Source organism: Mixophyes fleayi, chromosome 12 (assembly GCF_038048845.1).
Source record: "Mixophyes fleayi isolate aMixFle1 chromosome 12, aMixFle1.hap1, whole genome shotgun sequence".
Classification (NCBI taxonomy): Eukaryota; Metazoa; Chordata; class Amphibia; order Anura; family Limnodynastidae; genus Mixophyes; species Mixophyes fleayi.
In genome coordinates this window covers 30,966,683-30,988,468 of record NC_134413.1, presented here as the reverse complement: position 1 = coordinate 30,988,468, position 21,786 = coordinate 30,966,683, and the positions used below count along the sequence as shown (strand labels likewise).

At 40.6% G+C, this 21,786-nt stretch overlaps 1 protein-coding gene across 2 annotated transcripts; it reads left to right on the top strand.

Annotated features, from left to right (window-relative positions):
- The first annotated feature begins 1,613 nt into the window (after window positions 1–1,613).
- Window positions 1,614–14,711, top strand: PSMA3 (proteasome 20S subunit alpha 3). Of its 2 annotated transcripts, none has more exons than XM_075193084.1 (11): window positions 1,614–1,748; window positions 4,860–4,942; window positions 6,840–6,963; window positions 8,465–8,566; window positions 8,655–8,728; window positions 10,667–10,739; window positions 11,988–12,053; window positions 12,702–12,748; window positions 14,165–14,232; window positions 14,413–14,477; window positions 14,564–14,711. In XM_075193084.1, the coding sequence occupies exons 1-11, from the start codon at window positions 1,728–1,730 to the stop codon at window positions 14,606–14,608; spliced, it is 768 nt and encodes a 255-aa protein (XP_075049185.1). In that variant the 5' UTR covers window positions 1,614–1,727; the 3' UTR covers window positions 14,609–14,711. The 2 variants fall into 2 exon arrangements, with proteins under 2 accessions (XP_075049185.1, XP_075049184.1); XM_075193083.1 differs by having other exon boundaries at window positions 11,988–12,059.
- Window positions 14,712–21,786: the final 7,075 nt, after the last annotated feature.

The window sequence follows — 21,786 nt, the reverse complement described above, 5'->3', positions numbered from 1 at the left end:
ACAGAGAGAGATGAAATAGTAAAAGGAGAACACCAGGAAATAGGGCCCTGCTCGTGAGAGCTTATATCCTAAAGAGAAGGAGAGACACAAAGAGGGCGGTACTGAGTGGTGGAGTGGAGGTGATAGCTAAAGCAAAGGAGTTAGAAGAGCTGATAGGCTTGAATAAAGAAATGAGTTGTAAGGGCAAGCTTGAAACCTTGGAGAGTAGAGGCTAACCTGATAGGGCACGGAGATTGTTCCAGACCTGGGGAGCAGCCCGGGAAAAGTCCTGGAGACGGGACTGGGAAGAGGTAATCAGTGAATTAGTGTGGCAGCGGTCATTTATTTGGCTAAGCGGAGTGGCAGCAAGTAGTATGGGTAGAGATGAGGTTGGAGATGTAGAGTGGGCAGGTGGAGGAAGATAGGTTATATTTTTGACATACATACAAATCCCAACCCATTGCGCATAATTTCTAACTGTTTAAACAACCTGAGATGCTTTACAATATGCTGCTCCCTTCAATAGAAATATAACATCACTATATATTATATATATATATATATCCTCTAAAATCCATTTTCAACCTATTTTCTAAACAGTATTATGATTGAATTAAAAGTATAAAAAAAGTCACATGTATATTAAATTTGTACTTTATTTTCGGCCTATAAGCTATTTAAGTATGGAAGCCACCAATATAAATTATAAAATATACATTATAAATGTAAATTGTAATAACTGCCAGTAATAGAAAAACACGTAATAAGAATATCAATGAAACACTTTTAGAGTGTGGTACTCTGAATTGAATGATCTGGAGATTTGGGCCATAAACCCTGAAACCATAGGGAATTGCAGGACGTGTGGCAGATTTGCAGGTGCCCAGAACACCTCCAACTCAGAAGTATTATTTAAAAATGTGAAAGAATGTTGTGGCATGACTGGTTCTAGCACTGCACAAAAACTTTCCTTGGCTTATTATAACAGTATGATTTGTCGATTTTTCAAGAACCAGACATATATATTTTATTTGCTATATATATAATTTAGGTAGTATTTTAGAATGTGTACATAAAAGGAATCTCAATATTTTTTGGAAAAGTAGAAGTTGGAATCCCCCTGTGAAAATTGCAGAATTAAAGCAGCTTTTTTATCTGCTAGGTGAAAGCGCTACATGTAGCATTTGTGCGAGAACCTTTAAAACAGGCCTGTCCAACATGTGGCCCTTCAGGTGTTGTGAAACTACAAGCCCCAGCATGCTTTGCCAGTGGACAACCTGTTGATAGCTGGAAGGGCATGCTGGGACTTGTAGTTTCACAACATCTGAAGACCGCAGGTTGGTGCCTGCTTTAAAACAACAAGTGTATCTGCAAAGAGCGGATCTCATAGACTTTCAGCTATATGAATTAACATAAGATATATGTTGCTTTTTTTGCCGACACATAAACTGCTGCTTCCAACGCATTATGACAACAGCCTTCTACTCTCCGTCCACTGGAGGGCGCCATTCTGCATGGTTCCCACCGATAGCTACATGACCTGTCCCTTTAACAGTTATCTCGAGTCTAAGCCCCACCCACCATTACTAGCTGGTTTGAGGTATTACTGCGCCTGTGCTTAGAAACGTAGTTGCTGATTGGTGTATCGAGGGCCAATCACATTACGCGATACTGACTGGTGAGTGTACGGAGGAAGACAGGAGTGAAAGTGCCGTCTCACCGCCTGCCCCCACCGCGTACTGTTAAACATGAGCTCCATCGGGACCGGGGTGAGTCAGTGCTCTGTGTCTGACCGGTGGGTCTATCCCTGGGGGGTAGCTGGCTGATCTGTCCGAGCCTTGTTCTTCTTGAAGCTGCTGGATCATAGAGGGGATCCCCGCCGGCTTATAGCTCTTTGTATGTTGTGGGCAGCGGGCCCTGGAGGTGGTGAGGCCGGCTGGTCATGTGTCTGCAGCCACAGGGGCTGGGGGGGCGCTCGGTGCTGACTCACTGGCTGGAAATGAAAGTGAAAGTCGCAAGTCTCCGGGAGGTGCTCATACAGGTGTAACACACTTTAGTGTACAGTAAGTGACTGGCTGCCCCCAGACTGTCCATTCTATCCCCCACCCGCGGCTGCCCCCAGCCTGTCCATTCTATCCCCCACCCGCGGCTGCCCCCAGCCTGTTCACACCCCCCCCCCCCCCAGCCTGTCCATTCTATCCCCCACCCGCGGCTGCCCCCAGCCTGTCCATTCTATCCCCCACCCGCGGCTGCCCCCAGCTTGTCCATTCTATCCCCCACCCGCGGCTGCCCCTAGCCTGTCCATTCTATCCCCCACCCGCGGCTGCCCCTTAGCCTGTCCATTTAAACCCTCCACCGCCTCCCCCTGGCTTGTGCACCCCCAATCCTCCACCGGCCAATCCCCCCCCCACTCCTCTAGTTGCCCCCACGGCCTGTCCCCCCCCCCCCCCTCCACTGGATGGCCCCTCAATCTGTCCATCATTCCCCCCCCTCCCCCACCCACCTGCTGCCCCCTCAGCCTGTCCACCCCCAATCCTCCACGGCCTGTCCACCCCCAATCCTCCACGGCCTGTCCGCCCCTCTCCACTAGTTGCCCCCCCAACCTGTCCATCATTCTTCCCCCCCCCCCCCCCCCACACCTGCGGCTGCCCCCTGGCCTGTCCATTCAACCCCTCTACCGCCTGCCCCTCAGTTAAACCATTTTCAGGTGCAGAATCCCTTATTATCAAAGGGAACTTTGTGTTCTTCAATACTTAACATATAACTTTTTTGGGATGTGTGGTCCCTTTTCTGGAGCCTTCAGAAATGATGACTTGATTTGAAGTAGGCTGTGGCAGATCGCTGTGTTGAGTACATCTCCTGCCCCATGTCTTCTTATCACCTTGGGCCAACACCATAACAATTGCTGCTGGGACTTGGAAGTTGGTGGCTTTCATTAGCATGTTGACATACCTGATGTTGTGATCTGCTGCAGACTACTCAAAATCAGGCCCTCCCTTGTTGTGACTGAATTTCATCTGTGATCCCCCACAGTTAATTAAGGGAAGGGGGACTACTTTTAAAAATTTCCATAGCTAATTTATTCACTATTTTGGACATGCACTGGAACATTGGGTTGTAGGAAAATTTATCTGGTAGAGATGTGAATTATTATTTTTTTTAGCAATACTGAGCTTATGAAACCAGAACTAACAAGTTTTTTAATATATATCACCCAACTCAATTCACTTCTATATATGAAAACTTTACTCTTTCTGAAACTTAACAACCTAAGTACACATATACAATGTGTTCAGTCATTAGGAGGTGGCCTCTATGATGTATACTAGAGTATTGCAAGCTTGCGAGCAGGGTTCTTTTATTTCTCTGTATGTATTACCCAGTATTGTTTTATTAATGTTTGTTCCCAGTTGTAAAGCGCTATAGAATTTGCTGGCGCTATATAAGTAAATGATGATGATGATTGTGGAGCCTATAAAAATGAATCAATTAAAGATCGCATTGTCCTCTAAAAAGCTGTTTACAAAAAATTGTTTTCCATTCTAAGCCAAAACATTGTTTTCCAAGTATAACAACATTGTGCTCTAAGCTTTAGTTTAGAAACGACAGAACTGCCTGGACTCTTGTGGAGTAATCCAGTTTATTTTAGTTGCTCTGGGTAAAGCTGGGCACACACCTATGCAATCAGACTTCAGAAGCAATGTCTCTAACAAATGAAAGTCCCGATGAGTATGCCTGTTCATGCATAGACACCCTCACAATTTACTTTCAGATCTGTGATCTTCATGTCTCATAACCATCATCTGAAAAGATGTTCCACCATTGATTGTGATTTTAAGGAGGTTTATAAAACCAAATCAACAGATGCTATGTGCTTTAGTACAATAAAACGTGATCGTGGCAAAATAATTGCAATGATTGAAGGACCAGACAGCACATGAAGGATAAGTAACTTTTCCATCTCCTTTAGACTGTTGCTGTGAATTGATCTGGAAGGGTTCTATGCACACAGCTTATGTCTCTGACGGATATTGCTCCTTATCCCATGAGTCCTCTTTATCCTGCTCTCACCTTTTTAGATATTATTTGAGAAATTTTCATCTAACAATAAGCTACATCAGATGGACTTTATACCACCATACGTATTTGTCTGTGAATGTTTTAAGCATTATTATATCAGTATTTTGACTTCTTTCCAATATTCAATTTTTAATTTTTATCTTTTTCTATATTGATATTTTAATTAAAACAACTTGTATTTAACTTTATCTGGTCCCAGCGCTCCACCATGTTCACGTAATTCTGTGTTACCTTATCTGCAAACATTATCTTTGTGTAGGTGGGATTTAAACACTAGGCTACGGGCATCTAAGTGATGAGACAGATACTGTCTAATGGATGTGTGCAGTGCATGATGGGAAGTTATGCAGTATTTATATAGTGCCAAAATATCTGGCATATATTCAACTAAATCATGGTGTAAGTCTGGAAGGTTTTGCTTTCTGTTTGATAGCTGTTAAGCTCTGCTAGTTCCAAAAACTGACCCCCCACCTCCCTCCCAAAAACTAGCCTGGAATTTAAAGGGATCTTTGTTACAAAAATATGTAATGAAGGAAAGCAGATGTCGCAGGTCAAACAATTGGATAGTACTTTCCTATTTTTGATTGCTTTAAACAGAAAACAAAAGCAAGATCCAATGATAAACATTTACAGATATGTAGCTGTTTGTTTGGAGTCACATTAATATTACAAAGGCACACATTTGCATCCTGCTGATATTTGCTTTGTTACATAAATATTTTGTACATGGAATTACCCTTTCACATTTATTAACTTTTAAAGTTGTACTCTAACGTAATTTGTGGCTTGTTTTGTTTTAGTATGATCTGTCGGCCTCTACATTCTCTCCAGATGGCAGAGTATTTCAGGTTGAATATGCAGCTAAAGCAGTGGAAAACAGTAGGTAAGGAAATAGTTTGTTCTCAAAGTGAAATGTATAATGTCAGTATTGATTGGGGCAGCACGTGGCTAAGTGGTTAGCACTTCTGCCTCACAGCGCTGGGGTCATGAGTTCAATTCCCGACCATGGCCTCATTTGTGTGGAGCTTGTATGTTCTCCCCGTGTTTGCCTGGGTTTCCTCCGGGTGCTCCGGTTTCCACCCACACTCCAAAACCATACTAGTAGGTTAATTGGCTGCTATCGAAAAATTGACCCTAGTCTGTCTGTCTGTGTGTGTGTGTTAGGGAATTTAGACTGTAAGCTCCAATGGGGCAGGGACTGATGTGAGTGAGTTCTCTGTACAGCGTACGGAATCAGTGGCGCTATATAAATAAATGGTGATGATGATGATCTAAATGTATGTGCTGGTGGGGAAACATTTAGTGAAGGCACCATCCTTAAGGAATACAACTGTAAAAAAAAAAACAAAAAAACAATGGCTATATATGTGTAGTATTAATGATAAGTACTGAATGACATATATCATGCAAGAGTCATTTTCTGTTGTACTGTATTGTTAGCGAGACACCATTTGATGCTTTGAGTGTCATAATGTTAACTTTGATATGGTTACTGGACTGCAGACCATGAGCGCCGAATTTCCACAAGATGTTTTTATTATACTTTATGCCTGAAAACAAAAGTGAAAAACTCAACTCCTCACAAACCTTATAACACTGTGATTTAAAGGCTACCACTTCATGACCGATGGAACTACCCACCCAAATCCCCCTCTCTTTATGACCCAACCCAGTTTTAAAATTTGTGGTGCATCCATTTAGTTGGGAATGATTTCAACAGTTCCACATAGACTACTTTTGTAGGTTGTTGTCACTACATAACAATGTGTTTAAGATGGAAGAATTAGTTTCTGCTTATTCCCTGGAGAGTGTAGCCTGATTTGAGTGTGAGCCAGTCAGTCACGTACCTCCTCGGTGGTCACATGATGGTGGAGGAAGGAGGGACTGTCTTCTGCTGTGTACTTTACTTTTATAAGACTGCATGAAATGCATATAACTTTATTACCTATATGAACTGCATGTTTTAAATAACATTGACAGATCATTACTTTTCTGCTTTGTTTAGAATTTAACTTTCAACGTATCCGCTTTGCTGGTTGACTTTGAGTATTATCTGCAATGGCTGTGTTAGAGTAAGAGAGTAGAGATAGTATTAATTCAAATAGGCATGATACTGGTCAGCTGTACTGTCCAGCATATCGAAGATGAATTAAGAACAACTTTTAGCCTCGAAAATGCAACAGAAAGAAAACACACAGCTCTCTGCAAAGGATATTACTGTGAGGTTTAATCCCTAATTATATAGCTTCTTAAATACAGATGGTGGGAGGTGTCAGTCATTCAATTGTCAATTATGATACTCGCATGGAATTTTGTAGTGCATTGTATTCTTCTATACCACTTAAATTAATTTAGTGATAATGGGTATTTTACGATCATGTTGTCTCACAACGAGCACATTTTGAGTGATATTTTTTGTTTATCTCATAACACCAGTTTTAATACCGCTGGGACATCTAATTACTCTTCTATTCCCGCCCTTGCTGTATTGACAATTTTGACCTGTGTTTCACAAAGATGATGATGAGTGAAATCTTTATACACACTGGTTAAAAGCACCTGTGAAAATTGCTAGGCCAGACTGGACCATATATGTGTTAAATACCACTGTAGGATGCACAGCATGTGTGTAAGTATGCAGTTATCTTATGTGTAGAGGGTTCTAAGCTCTCCTGACAGACCCAGGAGCAGTAAGGATATAATGTAACAGGGCCTAGATAATAGTGATTGTGTAGTCCGGTTTGGGATTTACATCTCTACATTTTCTATTCATTTTTCAGCACTGCCATTGGCATCAGATGTAAGGATGGCGTTGTGTTTGGTGTAGAAAAACTTGTTCTGTCCAAGCTCTATGAAGAAGGTTCTAACAAGCGGATCTTTAATGTGGACCGGCATGTCGGGATGGTAAGGATGCATTTATATTATCTGCTATTCAAACAACTGAAGTGTTGTTTGTTAGTGTTTTAAACAGTAATTTTATAGTGGAAAACTCCCCTTCTGCTTTCTGTATAGAAGTAATACCAGCAAAATGCTCTTTAAATTCTATACTCTAGACCTAAGTTGCCATAGCTGCAATTATACTGTAAAGGAAAATTTCAGCCTGAACAATTGATTCTCCCCCTGGATTCTCTGCTGCCCACAACTCTGCCATGTCCCAGGAGTCTCGGGGAGATACATTATTTATCCTCTGAGGCTACTGTGGTAGGTAAACTACAGCTCACAGCATCATGGGTCAGGCTAGACCCTGTATGCCGTGGAAGCCAGCCGTGGCTTCTATGTGCATAGCTGCAATTGCTGGTGTAGAAACCTGCATAACAGCTATGTATTTAATGCTGTATATGATGCTCTGGGTACTAATTTGGTATTTTTGATTGTATTAAGGCAGCATTATCTATTTAAGTATCCTTAGAAAACATCCAAATGATTTGAGGCCTCTGAGTGGCTTGTGCCAGACACCATGGGAAACGTTCCAATTCTTCTCCAGTGTGATCATTTTTCACATGGTTATTAGGTGGTTGGGTCTAGGCCAGGGATTCTGTTTGGAAGTGACATAATGGATCCATGTGTAGAAGCCACAACTACAATTTTTTGTGGTTGACCCATCTATAGGTAAAGCTTTTGTTGGTGCTCATTATGGGTGCACTGTGAGACAAGGGGTCATTCATAAACAGAAATCATTATCTTGTCTCAACAACATGGACACTCTTCTACATAATGCACCAGGACTCCTTTTCCAACAAGCTGTTGCCAGATGTGCCTGTAAACTCATGAATATGCTGTGTGCACTCTTATGGTACTGTGCAGGGGGTGATGAAGCATTATGGGACTATAGCAGTATACTTACAAGTGCTGACACCTCTGTAAAAGATATGAGTCATCAGAAGGGTATCACTTTAAAGACGCATAACACTAGATGTTTCTTTCTGATGGAACACAATTTGTTTAGACAAATGGTGTGATTGGGTGCTAGACACATGGTGTCCATTCTCCTGTTCACCCCTAACTGCGCTGCATTACAGTAGTTACTATTGGGTGAGCTGGATTAGTACTGAATGAGCAAATTGTTCGCCAAATCAGTACCCGGTACTCCTAAAGATACTGCCCTTCTTCGGATGACATCTGCTATTTAAGGTACCCCTTTGGCTGGGACTTGTAGTTCTAGTAGGAGAACCTAAGTTGTCCGACTCCATTAGTTTATGGGTATTATTTTACCTCCCCAGGCCAAGCAGACTTGCGTTTTGCACTCATATCAAATTATCTTTATACATTTTCGAGCATGTAGAAACAATAATATGGAAGTAAACCCTACATAAAAGCTGTAAAGTACTGTACAAGAACTTGGTGTACTTGACATCCGCTATGTATAACTCTAACAATGTACTGGCCCTCTGTGTATGAATTGCAGGCTGTTGCTGGGCTCTTGGCAGATGCACGTTCCTTGGCTGACATCGCTAGAGAAGAAGCTTCCAACTTCAGGTCAAACTATGGCTATGACATTCCATTAAAGGTACGGCCGTCCTCTAGATCAGTGTGCCTTTTAATTCAGATTGTTTTCTGTGATCTTAATTTAGTTATGTTATTTTCCCTCTCCTTAGCATCTCTCAGACAGAGTGGCCATGTACGTACATGCATACACCCTGTACAGCGCTGTCAGACCATTTGGCTGCAGGTATGTAATGGAAACCACTAATGTGTCGGCTTTATAGAAATTGGTTGTTTGGCTCATAATGAAAAGGGCACTATCACAGCTGTTTCTTTTATTTATAGTAAACCATTAAAGAGCCACATAACTGTTGAACCAGGGCTCTGTCTTTTGTAAAATGTGCAGATTCCTTTGGAATGATGCAGACTGTAAGAGTCACTGTCTATTGGAGAGATTTGGCAGCTATCATTTCAAATGTGTCATGGCAGCCCCCTTTCCCTTAGTAATAGAAATACTAACCAATACACCACCATTCTGTCTCATAGCACTGGGGTCATGCGTTCTATTCCCGACCATGGCCTGATCTGTGTGGAGTTGGTATGTTCTCCCCATGTTTGAGTGGATTTCCTCCCACACTCCAAAAACAAACTAGTAGGTTAATTGACTGCTAACAAAATGACCCTAGTCTCTGTATGTATGTTGGGGAATTTAGACTGTAAGCTCCAATGGGGCAGGGACTGATGTGAGTGAGTTCTCTGTACAGCGCTGCGGAATTAGTGGCGCTATATAAAAAAAATGGTGATGATGAAATGAAAATGGAGCTCATTGGTTCCAGTGACACCATATACACACTAGCATTTGCATTTCTAGTCTGAGGCTATTGTGTTAGAGAGAAAATGAGATGCGCACAGTGGATGGGGAAGGGGGGGGTGATTTCTTTGGGATTGAGCAGTTGAAGTTGGAAAGTCCAATTCCCAAAAGTGATTCAATCAAAAATTCAACGCTCAAATCCAATGTAATGGGCTTGTTCAAATATGGGTTTGATCATTGTGTGATGTGAAAATATACAGTTTATTCAAATACACATGATATTTAACACTAATTGTAGGCAGATCGATTGATACATATGTGATTGTAGTAAAAAGTCCTTAGCTGGATTGTATTTGTTACAATAGGGTACTTTCATAAGTTTTTGGCTTGATTACTATAAACAAATAGTATTTTGAAATCCAGTCTCGCCTGGTGGGTGGATCCCTGTTATATAAACAGCAATATCCCAGTGATTGATGGGTGGGAGATATAAAGTCGATATACAATGATAGGTGATTTGTATACTTGCAATTATGTCAATCTAAAAGTTGTCCATAGTCCGTGGTGTAGGGGGAACGAATCCCTGTGTCGCAAGTGAAGGTGTCCTGGTAAGAAGTCCTGTCCAGGTTGTCTTGATATGGCGTGTGTTCCAGCTGGGAACGCACATAGCTAGATCTGGAAGTGATGTGATGGGCTGCCGAAGCATTTCGTCAGAGTGGTGACATAAGTCTAGTGTTGATGGATATTGTCTTGGCTCCATCCCTATATAGTGCAAACTTGTTGATTGGTTAAGGTTGCAATACCGATGTTACAACATGCCGATGTGCGGTTGCCAGGCCCGGCGCTCCCATTAGGCAACTGCCTAACCTTGCCTGGAGGGCGCAACAGAATTAAAATTACTTTAAAACTGTGCGGCAACCGCTGACCATACCTTCCACGGACGCCGCACAGCTTCAGATAAATCCACAGGGAGGGGGAAAGTGGCTATGGATCACCACCGCCACCCTCCCCTCCAATAGCTGATGGGGCGCTCTGTCTCTTCCCCTCCACTCACTGACTGTCAGGCGTGATATCATCACGGCCCGACAGTGTCAGTGAGCGGAGCAGACGGAGTAGAGAGGAGCAGCTTTATGGAGGCAAGTTAAGATAAGGAAAGACGTGTGTGTGGGGGGGGGGGGGGGGGGGGGCATGGATTTTGAAAGTGTGCCTAATTAAATAAATTGCAAAGTTGACTTGTACTTTTTACACACATTAGTAGAAAAGTGTTGACACAAAACTGTGAAGAAATAATAGAATTTTATTTTTAATCTATAGCTAAATCCTCCATTTCGCTGATTTACATGATTATTTTTTTTTTTTTTTTTTTTTTTGTAGTTTCATGTTGGGATCTTATAATGAAGATGATGGAGCTCAATTGTATATGGTCGATCCATCGGGTATATCCTATGTAAGTTTAAATGTAAATTTTGAGTTACTTTCTGTTCATTTAGTTGATACTGTGATTATAATATGACCGTGTATGAAGACATTAATAGAAGTCTAGTGTCTATATTGATTATACACCAAATAACTATTCTTAGTCTGATTATTGGGCATGTGGTTATAGGGTTCTGGATAAGGACTAAGCTGCAGTTAGGGTGGTAAATAAAATAATGCATGAACGCCCAATATTCCATAAAACTATTTACTAAGGAAGTCTTAAATTTGTCCCAACTTTATTAGGCAAAAATAATCCCATGGACTGTCCTAGTATTGTTGAAGTTGGAAATTAAAATGATATATGAGGTACATAAGACTAGCAAACTTGTAGCTGCAGTTTATAGATCAGTAGTAAAAACTGCAAATCACCTTCATATTGTGTGAATGTATGTTGCCAAAATCTGTGCGCACATCTATGAATGTTTTGGTTCTGTAAGTTACAAATGCAAACATCTGTTAATGTATATTTAAAGAGAGCCCATAAATATCTCCATGCACTATATGTAAGGACTGACCTGCGCTGGCTCCTGTGCCTCGAGTGTGCAGATCTTCTGTACGAGGAAACCACCTAGCTGTGAGCAGGAGTCTCCTTTGCAGCTGGTATTCACATTTGTATATAGTGCCATGATCTATTTCATTCTCTCCCATGGTTGGGGAAGTACAAGGGGGCTATTTTTAAGACTCCTATGGGGAGATTCAACTGCCAGTAATATGGCGCGTACACACATTGGCAGAAACTACAGTAGGAATCTCTGCTCATTTTTCCTCGCACCCCAAACATGAGCTCTGTCATATCCCCTCTGTGAGGTATCTCGTGGACATTCCGGAGAGAACTTGCGTCTAGTTGAATCTCCCCCATAGTGCTCAAGCCACTATGTAAAATGGTGAAAACATGATCTTAACATATTAAACTCTATTAATTTATTAGTTTTACATTTGATAAAATAAATAAAAAGAAATGGTTAATAGTTCATTAAACCAAAAGTACAAGTCTGTTTATAAAAGAGTAGCTTGAATTTTAGATTTAATCTTCCTGCTCACACCCCCATCGTTCCATGGACAGACTGGGTATCTCATTACGGTCACATGACCAACACTCCAGTGTGTTCTGTATTGTATTCTGTTCATCCTTATTTAGATGAAGTAATGTGAGCATTTTCTTCTCTATACAAGATGACCTTGTAGAATACTTTATTAATCTTTCTATGTACTCTAGGGCTATTGGGGATGTTCCATTGGTAAAGCCAAACAGGCAGCCAAAACGGAGATTGAAAAGCTTCAAGTAAGTGTAAGTGTGACCATTATAGCTTTAGATAATGTTATACTTATCGGATTAGTGGTATTTCTGTTTTCATGTAAGTAACACATGCAACCTGTGAAGTATATCTGGTTACCAATCAGAGCAGATGGTATGAGGGGCAATGCCAGGAGTTTTGACCCTTGAAGTATATAGAATTTCCGATCACTGTTATGGGAATCCATGTTTATGTAGTAAACTTTTATTGTGGCAGATGCGTTAAGTCAGACTTAATCATTATTGCAGAATGATTGTTACAGACCAGTGTGTTCATAGTCCACCTGCAAGTAACACCATTTATAAAAAATTCAAATATATTCATTGCTATAGTTTTTAATATTTCAATTTTGATAGCTTTTTGTTTTTAATATAAATATATATATATATGAGCATATGGAATGTGTTTCAGTTACGATTTTCACTAGACTGGCCAGTCTGCACAGTGATTTCAGGCCATGTTGCAGACATCTGCAGAGTAAACCAAGGTCTCTGTATTGTACAGTACTTGTGAGATGAGCTGTTTGTTGCGTTGTACTGTCATGATGCTGAGGTCTGCTGCTCATACTAGTGGCTCACTGTGCATTTAGATGGAGATTGTGTATAACACACCCATGTTTTTTTTGTTTTTCTCAGATGAAGGAAATGACCTGCCGAGAAGCGGTAAAAGAGGTAGCAAAAATGTAAGTGTACGGAGACTGGAAGGGATAAAAAATAAATTGGTAATGGTCACACAGTGGAAGTGGCTATGTTGTTACCTGACCCAGTACTTGTGAGAATCCAGTTCATTCAGTAGGAGCCATTGCTCCACAGTAGCGTATTACGGCAATATTTCTTATTTTCCTAACGGTTTGCAGTGTGATTATGAAATCTTCATGAGACAGTACACAGTATAAATACAGGGCATGACACTACACAGCGAGAAAGGTTTAATGTTTCAGGAGGACTGACTTTGTAGCAATGGGGAAAATATCTAAGGGATTGTCTGTGATGGAGTGCCAAAAAGTATTAAAAAAAAAATTAATAGAATTCTAAAAACAGACATTTGTATTGGGCAGGTTAGAGAATAAAAAAAACAAGGAAACGTCAAGTCAACCTGACTCTCAAAAGTTAGGAAGCATTATAAAAGCAGAACAGATTTCTTGTAAATGTAAGCAAACCTAGAATAAGGAAGATGGTTATATGGTTTATTAAAGTGAGGCTAACAAAGTATTACGCAGCACTTTACAAAGAATATTAAATTCACATCAGTTCCTGCCTCAGTGGAGCTTACAATCTAGACTCCCTACCAGTATGTTTTTTGGAGTGACCCTAGAACACAGAATTTAAAGGGGTGCTGCTTACACTATTAACTAAATTATTCAACCAGTCGCAGTTAACAGAACTAGTCCTGCTTTGGAAAAAGAAAATAGGCCGGCTGGTGAGCCTGATATTGGTAGTGAGGAGATTAATGGAAAGATTACTGAAGGAATGTAGAATACCTCAAATCCAGAAACTTGTGATCCCAAACAGCAATGTGTACTGGGAGGATATTCAGTCTCTCCCTATTGTAACTGTAGACTTTTTTGCCTTCTCAGTAGTTGCCATTTTTTTGCCATTAATACTATGTTAGGTGGCTTAAAAGGTAGGCAAAAATGTGTGGAAGCAAATACAGCAGGCTAATAGGTACTAGAGCAGACAGAGGGAGGTGGTGTTGCCAGTATTATAGGTCATTGGTGAGACCACAACTAGCAGACTGTTCCATTCTGGAGAGCATAAATAAGATGTGAAAAAGCCACTAAAATGGTGCATGGTCAAAACCTACCCTAAAAGCTTCAAGTCAAGGATTTTTTCCCCCCCACCAGTTGCTTAGCTAGCGTCTGGCAAGGATGTGGTGCAGGGAGACAGTTAGACTTGGCCAAATGTGGTTCACAATAACTAATCTAAAGATTACCCCCTTTTTCGTGCTTTTGAGGGCAGTACAACCTCTTTTTTCCAACTTCTGGAAAAATCCTAATTTCAATCACACAACCGCAAATTTCCCCCTTTCTCCCCTCCCCTGAAATCTTCACGTGCTGTGTTGTTAATTGGACTGATTGTGGCTCACATTTTTCTTATAGAATCTATATTGTCCATGATGAAGTAAAAGATAAATCTTTTGAACTGGAGCTGAGCTGGGTTGGAGATGGTAAGTAAGACATTGTAGTGTTAATTGTGTTTCGGTCCTTATAGATATTGGAAGAGAGGTCAGGAAGATGCAATGTCTGTCTCTTTGTGATCTCCCTGCAGTACGGGCCTGTACTTCTGTTAGACTGTAACCACCTAGTTTCTACTGATTCTTGGCTAAACAACCTGTTTCTCCAAACAGTAACAAATGGAAGACATGAAACGGTACCAAAAGAAGTCCGAGAAGAAGCAGAAAAATATGCAAAGGTAAATATATCCATTCCATAGAGCTGTGCTTTTGTTGTGTTTATAGCTGGTATTTTGTTAAACAAGTTTTTATATTTTTGCAACAGGAATCTTTAGAAGAAGAAGATGACTCTGATGATGACAACATGTAATTTCCCTCTTTTCCTGGCTATATGAACTCCAATTACTGTTTTTATATATGTATTAACCTGGACAGATCGTGTGGCAACTGGCAATAAAACCACTGTTTACACATCTTGTGTTACCTGGCAAGCTTGGTGTGAAACTATAATGGTTTCTGTGTTACAGTATTTACATTGGTAAAAGTATAAGGACAGAAAACTACCCTTAGTGTCATGCCACTGAAGGACCATCCAGCACCTCTGGTGAAAGCATGATATACTGGGTCTACCCCTTTGAGCCCCCAACACTGTGGCTGCTAGGGCTTATGTACATCCTCTCCATGTAATATGGGAAGTCGCTGTAGACTGCTGCAGGCACAGCACTTACACCTTATTCATCCTATTGAGATTTAGCATAAGGCCCACATTGCAGCTACACCAAGTTTCCCCAAGAATGTTGCAGGTGGTCACTTCCCAGCATCTGAATTGTACCTGCCACTTACTAGCCAAATGGATGTTCTATGGCGATTAGGATGTTCTTGAGCAGACAAAATAAAAAACAAACTTCACTTAGAGATTTACTAACTTAGAAGGAAATTCAACTAGCCTCAAAGTACCTCTGAAATTGTCCTGAATGCACTTCACAATGTTTGGCCTATACAGGGTGGGAGGAGAAATCCATTATGTTGATACTGTAGTACCTTACAAGGGGCACAGCTAATTTCTGCCGTAGTGTTTTGTCATAATGGTAAGATTTCCTAAGAGGCATTAACTAAGTTACCTATACAATAAAAAGCTTGAAATGGAATTTGTCAGATGAAGCTTCTCCCACATCTTTAGGACAATGTCTTGTGGCAGAAATTCATTTGAGCTGCTATGACATCACTGCCTCTGCTAGGGTGGCAGAAGGACACTGTGTGAATTATTTGATAGTTTAGAGAATAGTGCTGCTCCACACACGTGAGTTTACATATAAACACATTACAGTGTAATACCACATAGTGGATTCACTTGCTCTCCAGCATGCAGGTGCCTATCCTTTGCAACATTACAGCACAGCAATAAACTACTGTTTTGATATTTATAATTTGTGTGAAAGCAGCCATCTGACAAAAGTGGAGTCTTTGTTCTTTTAACACTCAGACCTCATTTGAATGATTCTGATGACGATAAATACTTGTTGGATTTTTGTTCTCTACTGGTACCACAGGAAGGCAGCCTAAATTAAAGCGGTAGAGCCTCTCTCTAGATACCCAAAATGGGATGCCAGAATTAATTTTAGGCTTTAAATAAATAAGTTACCCTATTTAAGTGCACACACAAAACAAGAAGTGTACAGACATGCGTTCTTCAGGCCCTCTTTCCCTAAGGGCCATAAGGTCATTTACCAGAGCAGTGGTCATCCGCTTGTCTTCGCCACAAGGTTAAGGGGGCTCACTTCAGCCCTGGATTCTACCAAGGTTTTTCCCAGAAAAAAGGGGGAGGTGTGTGTAAATCATACCACATATATTATAGTGTTGAGGACTACCAAGCCTGTGAAGGCCCTCAATCATATATTATCATCCATGAGTCAGTTGCTATTCAGTATATTTTTCTATACCAAAACAGAGCAAGTTGTAACTATTTTCTGTCTATATTAATGCAGAACAAAAACCCCTGTAAAATAGCAGCTGCCAACAAGTGTGACCAGTAGGTGGCAGTAGATCACTGAATAGGGCTATGCTGTGTGGGTGGGGAGAACACCCTAAACTGCTGTCAAAAGCTATTGGCTCTGTTCCATTGTTACTGTTTGTGCTACAATAGTGGAGGAGGAAGCAGGTCATTATTTCAGCTAACGAGTTCTGGTGGGAAAGTTCCTTTGCATTAAATGAAACCATTGGGAAATAAGATAGGCCCTTGATGTTAACACCTTAGCTTTTGGCAGTTGTTATTGCTGCAGTCTGGAATGCAACAATATTTTCTGGGGCAAATTGAAGTGACTACACCTATAGATGAGACTGTAAATACAGACCACTTTTCCCATAGGTATAACCCTATTTCTTTTCACACAGGCAAACTTTTATACCAAAGTTGTATGAGGAATACTTTTGGCTTTAAGAAAAAAAAACAACAAAAAAAAAACTTCAGTGTTTTACAACACCAAGTTATATAGATATTTATCTCTACCCACAAATGTACGAAGTTGCCTTAATTGATTAACGGGTATCTGCGTTAGCCAATTAAATAAGCCACACTATAAGTACATGGTTAAGGCAGTTTATATGAAAATAGTGTTTTATTAAAACTGCAGCTTTAAATGCACCACTGTAGTAATTATCAACACTTAAGTGAATAATATTCAGGGCACAGTAGTAGTATAAAAAAATATATATAAAAGTATAAAAAAAAATAAACAAACAGTCTGATTTGACTTGCAACACCTACCTCACATTGTACACTCCACATTGTACCTCCCCCCCCGTTTGAGACCAATGTGTTAAACTATTAGCAGTTTCAGCTGCTATGCGACTGCTGTATTCAATGTTTGATATATTTCTTGGAACTCCTATCTTGGATATAACATTTGAAATATTTCAAACCAGAATCTAGAAAGGGCTACCAGGGGGGAATGTGATCTAGCTACTAATTGCCCTATTTGAATTGCAATGTTGCCACTCAATCTCACATTAAGTGTTTAAATAAGCTATTCAAATTTGCCCAACTCCAATTCACTGTCAGCTTGTCAATGGGCAAGACTAGCTATTGCCTCGTAGCTTATAATATAGTGCTGTTGTATATTTAATATAGCGCCAGCCCTATACTATTGCAGAATAAACAGACCACCACTGTTTGAGGTGATTGAGAAGCTGTACCAGTATAAAGACTTGCCCTAAAGTCAGCTTTAAACTTGCAGATACATTGTTAACTTTCTACCTGTATCGTAAAATTACATGCCCCAATTCTAATCATAAAATAAACTGTCAGGAAACTGCATTGTTAACAATGCTTTCATATAGCCCCATTTAGTTAGTATGGGAACACCCACACCTTGTTGCCTGATCCTTGACTCATAGAAATAACTAGATAGAATTTTTTTGGAAACAAGTTATTTAAATAAATGCATTTTCTAGGAAGTTTTAGCGGGCGTGGATGATTGCACATTTTGGTAATGCTTTTCCTGCTACTCTAAACCTTGGCAGGTAGGGAGGGACCTCCCTCAATAATCCAACCCGTTCCCAACAGTGGCAGCATAATCCATACCATACAGGAAGTGCAGATTATCCCAAACCCCATTAGACATATTTGTTACAATGTTTTTCATTTTCACATCATTTACATGCACTTAACCTACATTAGAAAGGCATTTCAACACAGAATACCAGTGTGTATCTAGATTTTCTGACCACCACTCAGCTCTCCAACCAATGGTGGCAGGAAGAGGTTAAGAGTATTTGATTGGATGACTGCGCAGCTAAGATGTCAAAGCACATTAATTCCAAATATGTAATATATAATCGGGGCTCCTCCAGCAGCTGATCAGTTACTAGGGGACCAAGCCTCACAGTCCTAGATGGTGGGAGAGAGTGTTCCCACTTTATGCCAAGTAGGCTATATATGTATTATAAACAAAAACATTTTAATTGAGAATAAAGACCATACTGTACTTCTATTAGGGCTGATAGAGACCAGACATATGCCAATACTGGCACTCCACCTTTGGGAGGCATGTTTCTCAGAGAAAACATGACAAAACAATCCTTCAGGGACACAGCAATAACCAGGGCTAAAAATAAATAAAAAAATCAGAATGACAATTCAATGAAGGATAAACAGGGCAAACGAATCTGCTCTTATGGGATGTAGAGATAGCTGGTCTGAGAGCTCAGTAAGCTTCTCTGTAAGGGCTTGTTTGCTTCTAAGTGTGAAAATTGCTACAATACACATGAAAACTACATTAAAAAAAAAAATTAGAATTTACTGCAAACTGTGCACATCAAACCACTGTTTTAGCTTTTAAATGCAACATGTTGTATTTTTGTGTTCTTGAAGAGCCAGACAAATTCCAATTAAGTTATACAGACCATATGACAAGTAGTCACATGCATCAGCGTGTATAACAATCCTGATGTTTTTGTTGGTCTTTATGAAATTGCTGCCTCTTTGTTTTGGACCTGGCTCCCAGTGTGTTTTTGGTCTAGGCATGCATTTTATTTTTCAAAACGATTACACTGTCCCCACTCGGTACTTAATGCCACCCAACTGGCAACATTTTCTGAGGTGAACACTGCGACTCATGTCCCACAGGCCCCTCCTGGAATAGAACCATGAATTCCATATTGTGATATCCAAGAGATGCAAAGGGGAACTAGCTGTCACAACAGCAGAGATTGACAGATACATGACTGAACAGTCCCTGCACCTGAATAGAGTGGCAGTGTATGCCCCACCTCCATGGCTAGGCACTCTGTTGCCCCACCTAGAATCCTGTTCAGTGGAAACAAAGGCCTCAAGATACAGAGGCTCCTATACATATCCTGAAGCTATGGCTTCAAAAGTCACCTGACAGCATAAAGTGAAAATGGGGCAAGAACCTTTCAGAAAGCGAATGGTGACCAAAAGGAAATAGGGCACTACAGGCAGCAAGCATCAAGTTAGTGGATCAGTGTGCCCATTGTCTAACACTGTGTTGCAGAATATATTTGTGCTATACAAATGAAGGACTAAATCAAGCCGTGACCATGCAGTCTCTGAACATTATCCTTGTGAACATACAGTGTGAATGGAGGAGGAAATGTTCGTAACTAAATGTATAAACCTCTCTCTCTCTCATCTCTACACCACATCAGAAGTACAGTTGCTTATATGTCCCACACGTATTACAAAGCCTGCTTAGTAATTCACACTAGCCCAAGCGATGAGCTCACTGCTGTGACTTGTGAACGTCTTGAGTTCCCCATTCCCCAGCCCAGAACCTGACATGCACAGCTCAGTGTCTGCACGGAAACTATTTTATGTGCTTTCAGCAGACACACCCTCACTGTAACCAGATCTCACAGGTGAATAGTAGTTTCAAATGACATGTGCTTAACAACAACATGAGACGTCACAGCCTGCAGCAATGTAGCTGTTAGTGAGTAACACTGCTGTAGTTTATGAGTGTTACACACGGACAAGGCTTGTGGCTTTACTTGTTTGTAAAGCTTCCCTCTGCCAGACTTCTATATTCTTACTGGGAAGGGTCCTTTTCTGTGTATAGTTAAGCGCTGTGTAACACCAGTGTTTTACATCTACCACATAATAAACATTTTAATACCAACAGAGTTTTCTATGCGGCGAATTGTAGCGCTTTACATGTTAATCGTACAGTGAAGTGCCCACAGATACCTAAGGATAAGAACAAGTTCTAGGTTTTATTTCCTTTATACACTGGCATGCTACACTACTGCAAAACGTGCTCATGTTATACGTGCAATAAGCAATTCATTCTTCCACGTGGATGCAATACTGCCTGGAGGTGTCTGCTGAATACTACAGAGAAACAATTTGAAGTGTACTCTATGTTCCTGCTGGTCACACCACATACCAGTGATGACTGCAAGAGAATGTAACACCGTTTAAAAATAAACAAACGGCTTTGAGACGCCTGACACTACTAGCAGAGGCTGTATTAAAACAATCTTTCAACGTAAGAGCTGAAAGTCCCAATTAACTGACAAGTGAATGAGTTCTGTCCTGTACTGCAAATAACAAAACTAGATTTAAAGCACCACCAATCATAATGAACAGAACAAGACTGCAAAGGAAAAGTAAAGCACCTTCAAATTTGCCAGAAGAAACTTAGTAGACCCGTTGTTACCTTCTAAGATAAAAAAACAAACAGGGATAGAACCATCTTTTAGGCTTATTCAGTGTGTTGATGGAAATACCCACATTTTGTTTATACTGTGTGGCAGCTGCATTCAGTACAAGATGTAAAGCCAAAAACAAGAGGTGGGCAACAGTCCTCCTAACCACAGTATTTGCCGCTCTTTGGTTTCTTTCTAGCAAGTTCAGTTTTATTGCACAGCAGTCATGCAGACTGGTTAGCGAGGTCTTCTCAATAGCTTCTCTTGCCACCCGTAAGTTCATTAAGTTTACTACATATGGGTTTAAACTGCTGCTTCATTTCCCAATTTCACTTTCTGGGCATGTGCAATAATAAGCATTACAATATCGGGCATCATTCACAATTTGGTATCGGACAATTATCTGTTATTGCTGCGTTTGTTGCTCCAACTTTAATATCACATCATGGCCACAAATACCGTTTGGTCTATACGACCTCTTCATGCTGGTGTTCATCAGCAAAGATAACATTTGGCTGTCTTGTGTCAAGAGCGACTTTATTAAAGCTATTTAAAACCAATGCCCTAATTTGTGCCACACCTAGTTTAAGGTTCCATTGGGTCTATTTAACAAGCTCTCCTCCATTTTAACTAAAGGTGCATTTCCAAACACAAAAGCAGTCCCATAGGTTCCTATGGGGACAGCAATTTTGTATTTTCTAAAAATCAAAGATGGCGTTAGTCATTGAAGCCTGTGGGAAGGCCACTACAGTAGAGGGATCTTCGTATCCGTCACCACATCTTACCTGGTCTCCCCTCCAGGGCCAGCATTACTATTGCAATGTGACCATAGGGGATATGTACACTTGTGCATTAGCAGGGACAGCAGTTTATCGTGACTGCTGTTCCTAAACAATTTTGATAAATACACATGCTCTTTCATTCCTCATCATTACCATAAGGAATGAAAGTGATCATTTACAAAAAACCGTGTCAATTGTTAAATATGCCCCCATGTGAGAAAACAGGGATAAAGACTTAAAGCTGGAGGCACAGATCAGCACCTGTCCCACTGTTCATAAAAAATGTCCTCAACTCCAGGGCAAATAAGTTTCCTGCATGTCACCAGCTGCTTCCAGTATAAGGAGGAAATCTGTTCTAGCAGTCATCAGTCCTGGTTCATATTCACAAGTGGTACACAGAAGTTTATATTAAAGCTTTCCTTATTCTATCAATAGCTCCTTCTCTGGTGACAGCACCTCTCTAACATTATTGCCAGTGATATGCATGTACTTAGGAAGATAGGTGGAGCTGTAACAGCCCCTTGTGACAAAGCAATCAGTGTTTCCACAGCAACACTTACAGCTATGCCATTTAAAGAACAGCAGTAAAGGGACTAGACAG

Bases quoted from the DNA above. Each gene is read 5' to 3' on its own strand.
- PSMA3 (XM_075193083.1), top strand. From the start codon at position 1,728: ATGAGCTCCATCGGGACCGGG. The intron at 1,749-4,859 runs GTGAGTCAGTGC...GTTTTGTTTTAG, and splicing joins TGAGCTCCATCGGGACCGGG to TATGATCTGTCGGCCTCTAC. The intron at 10,740-11,987 runs GTAAGTTTAAAT...TATGTACTCTAG, and splicing joins ATCCATCGGGTATATCCTAT to GGCTATTGGGGATGTTCCAT.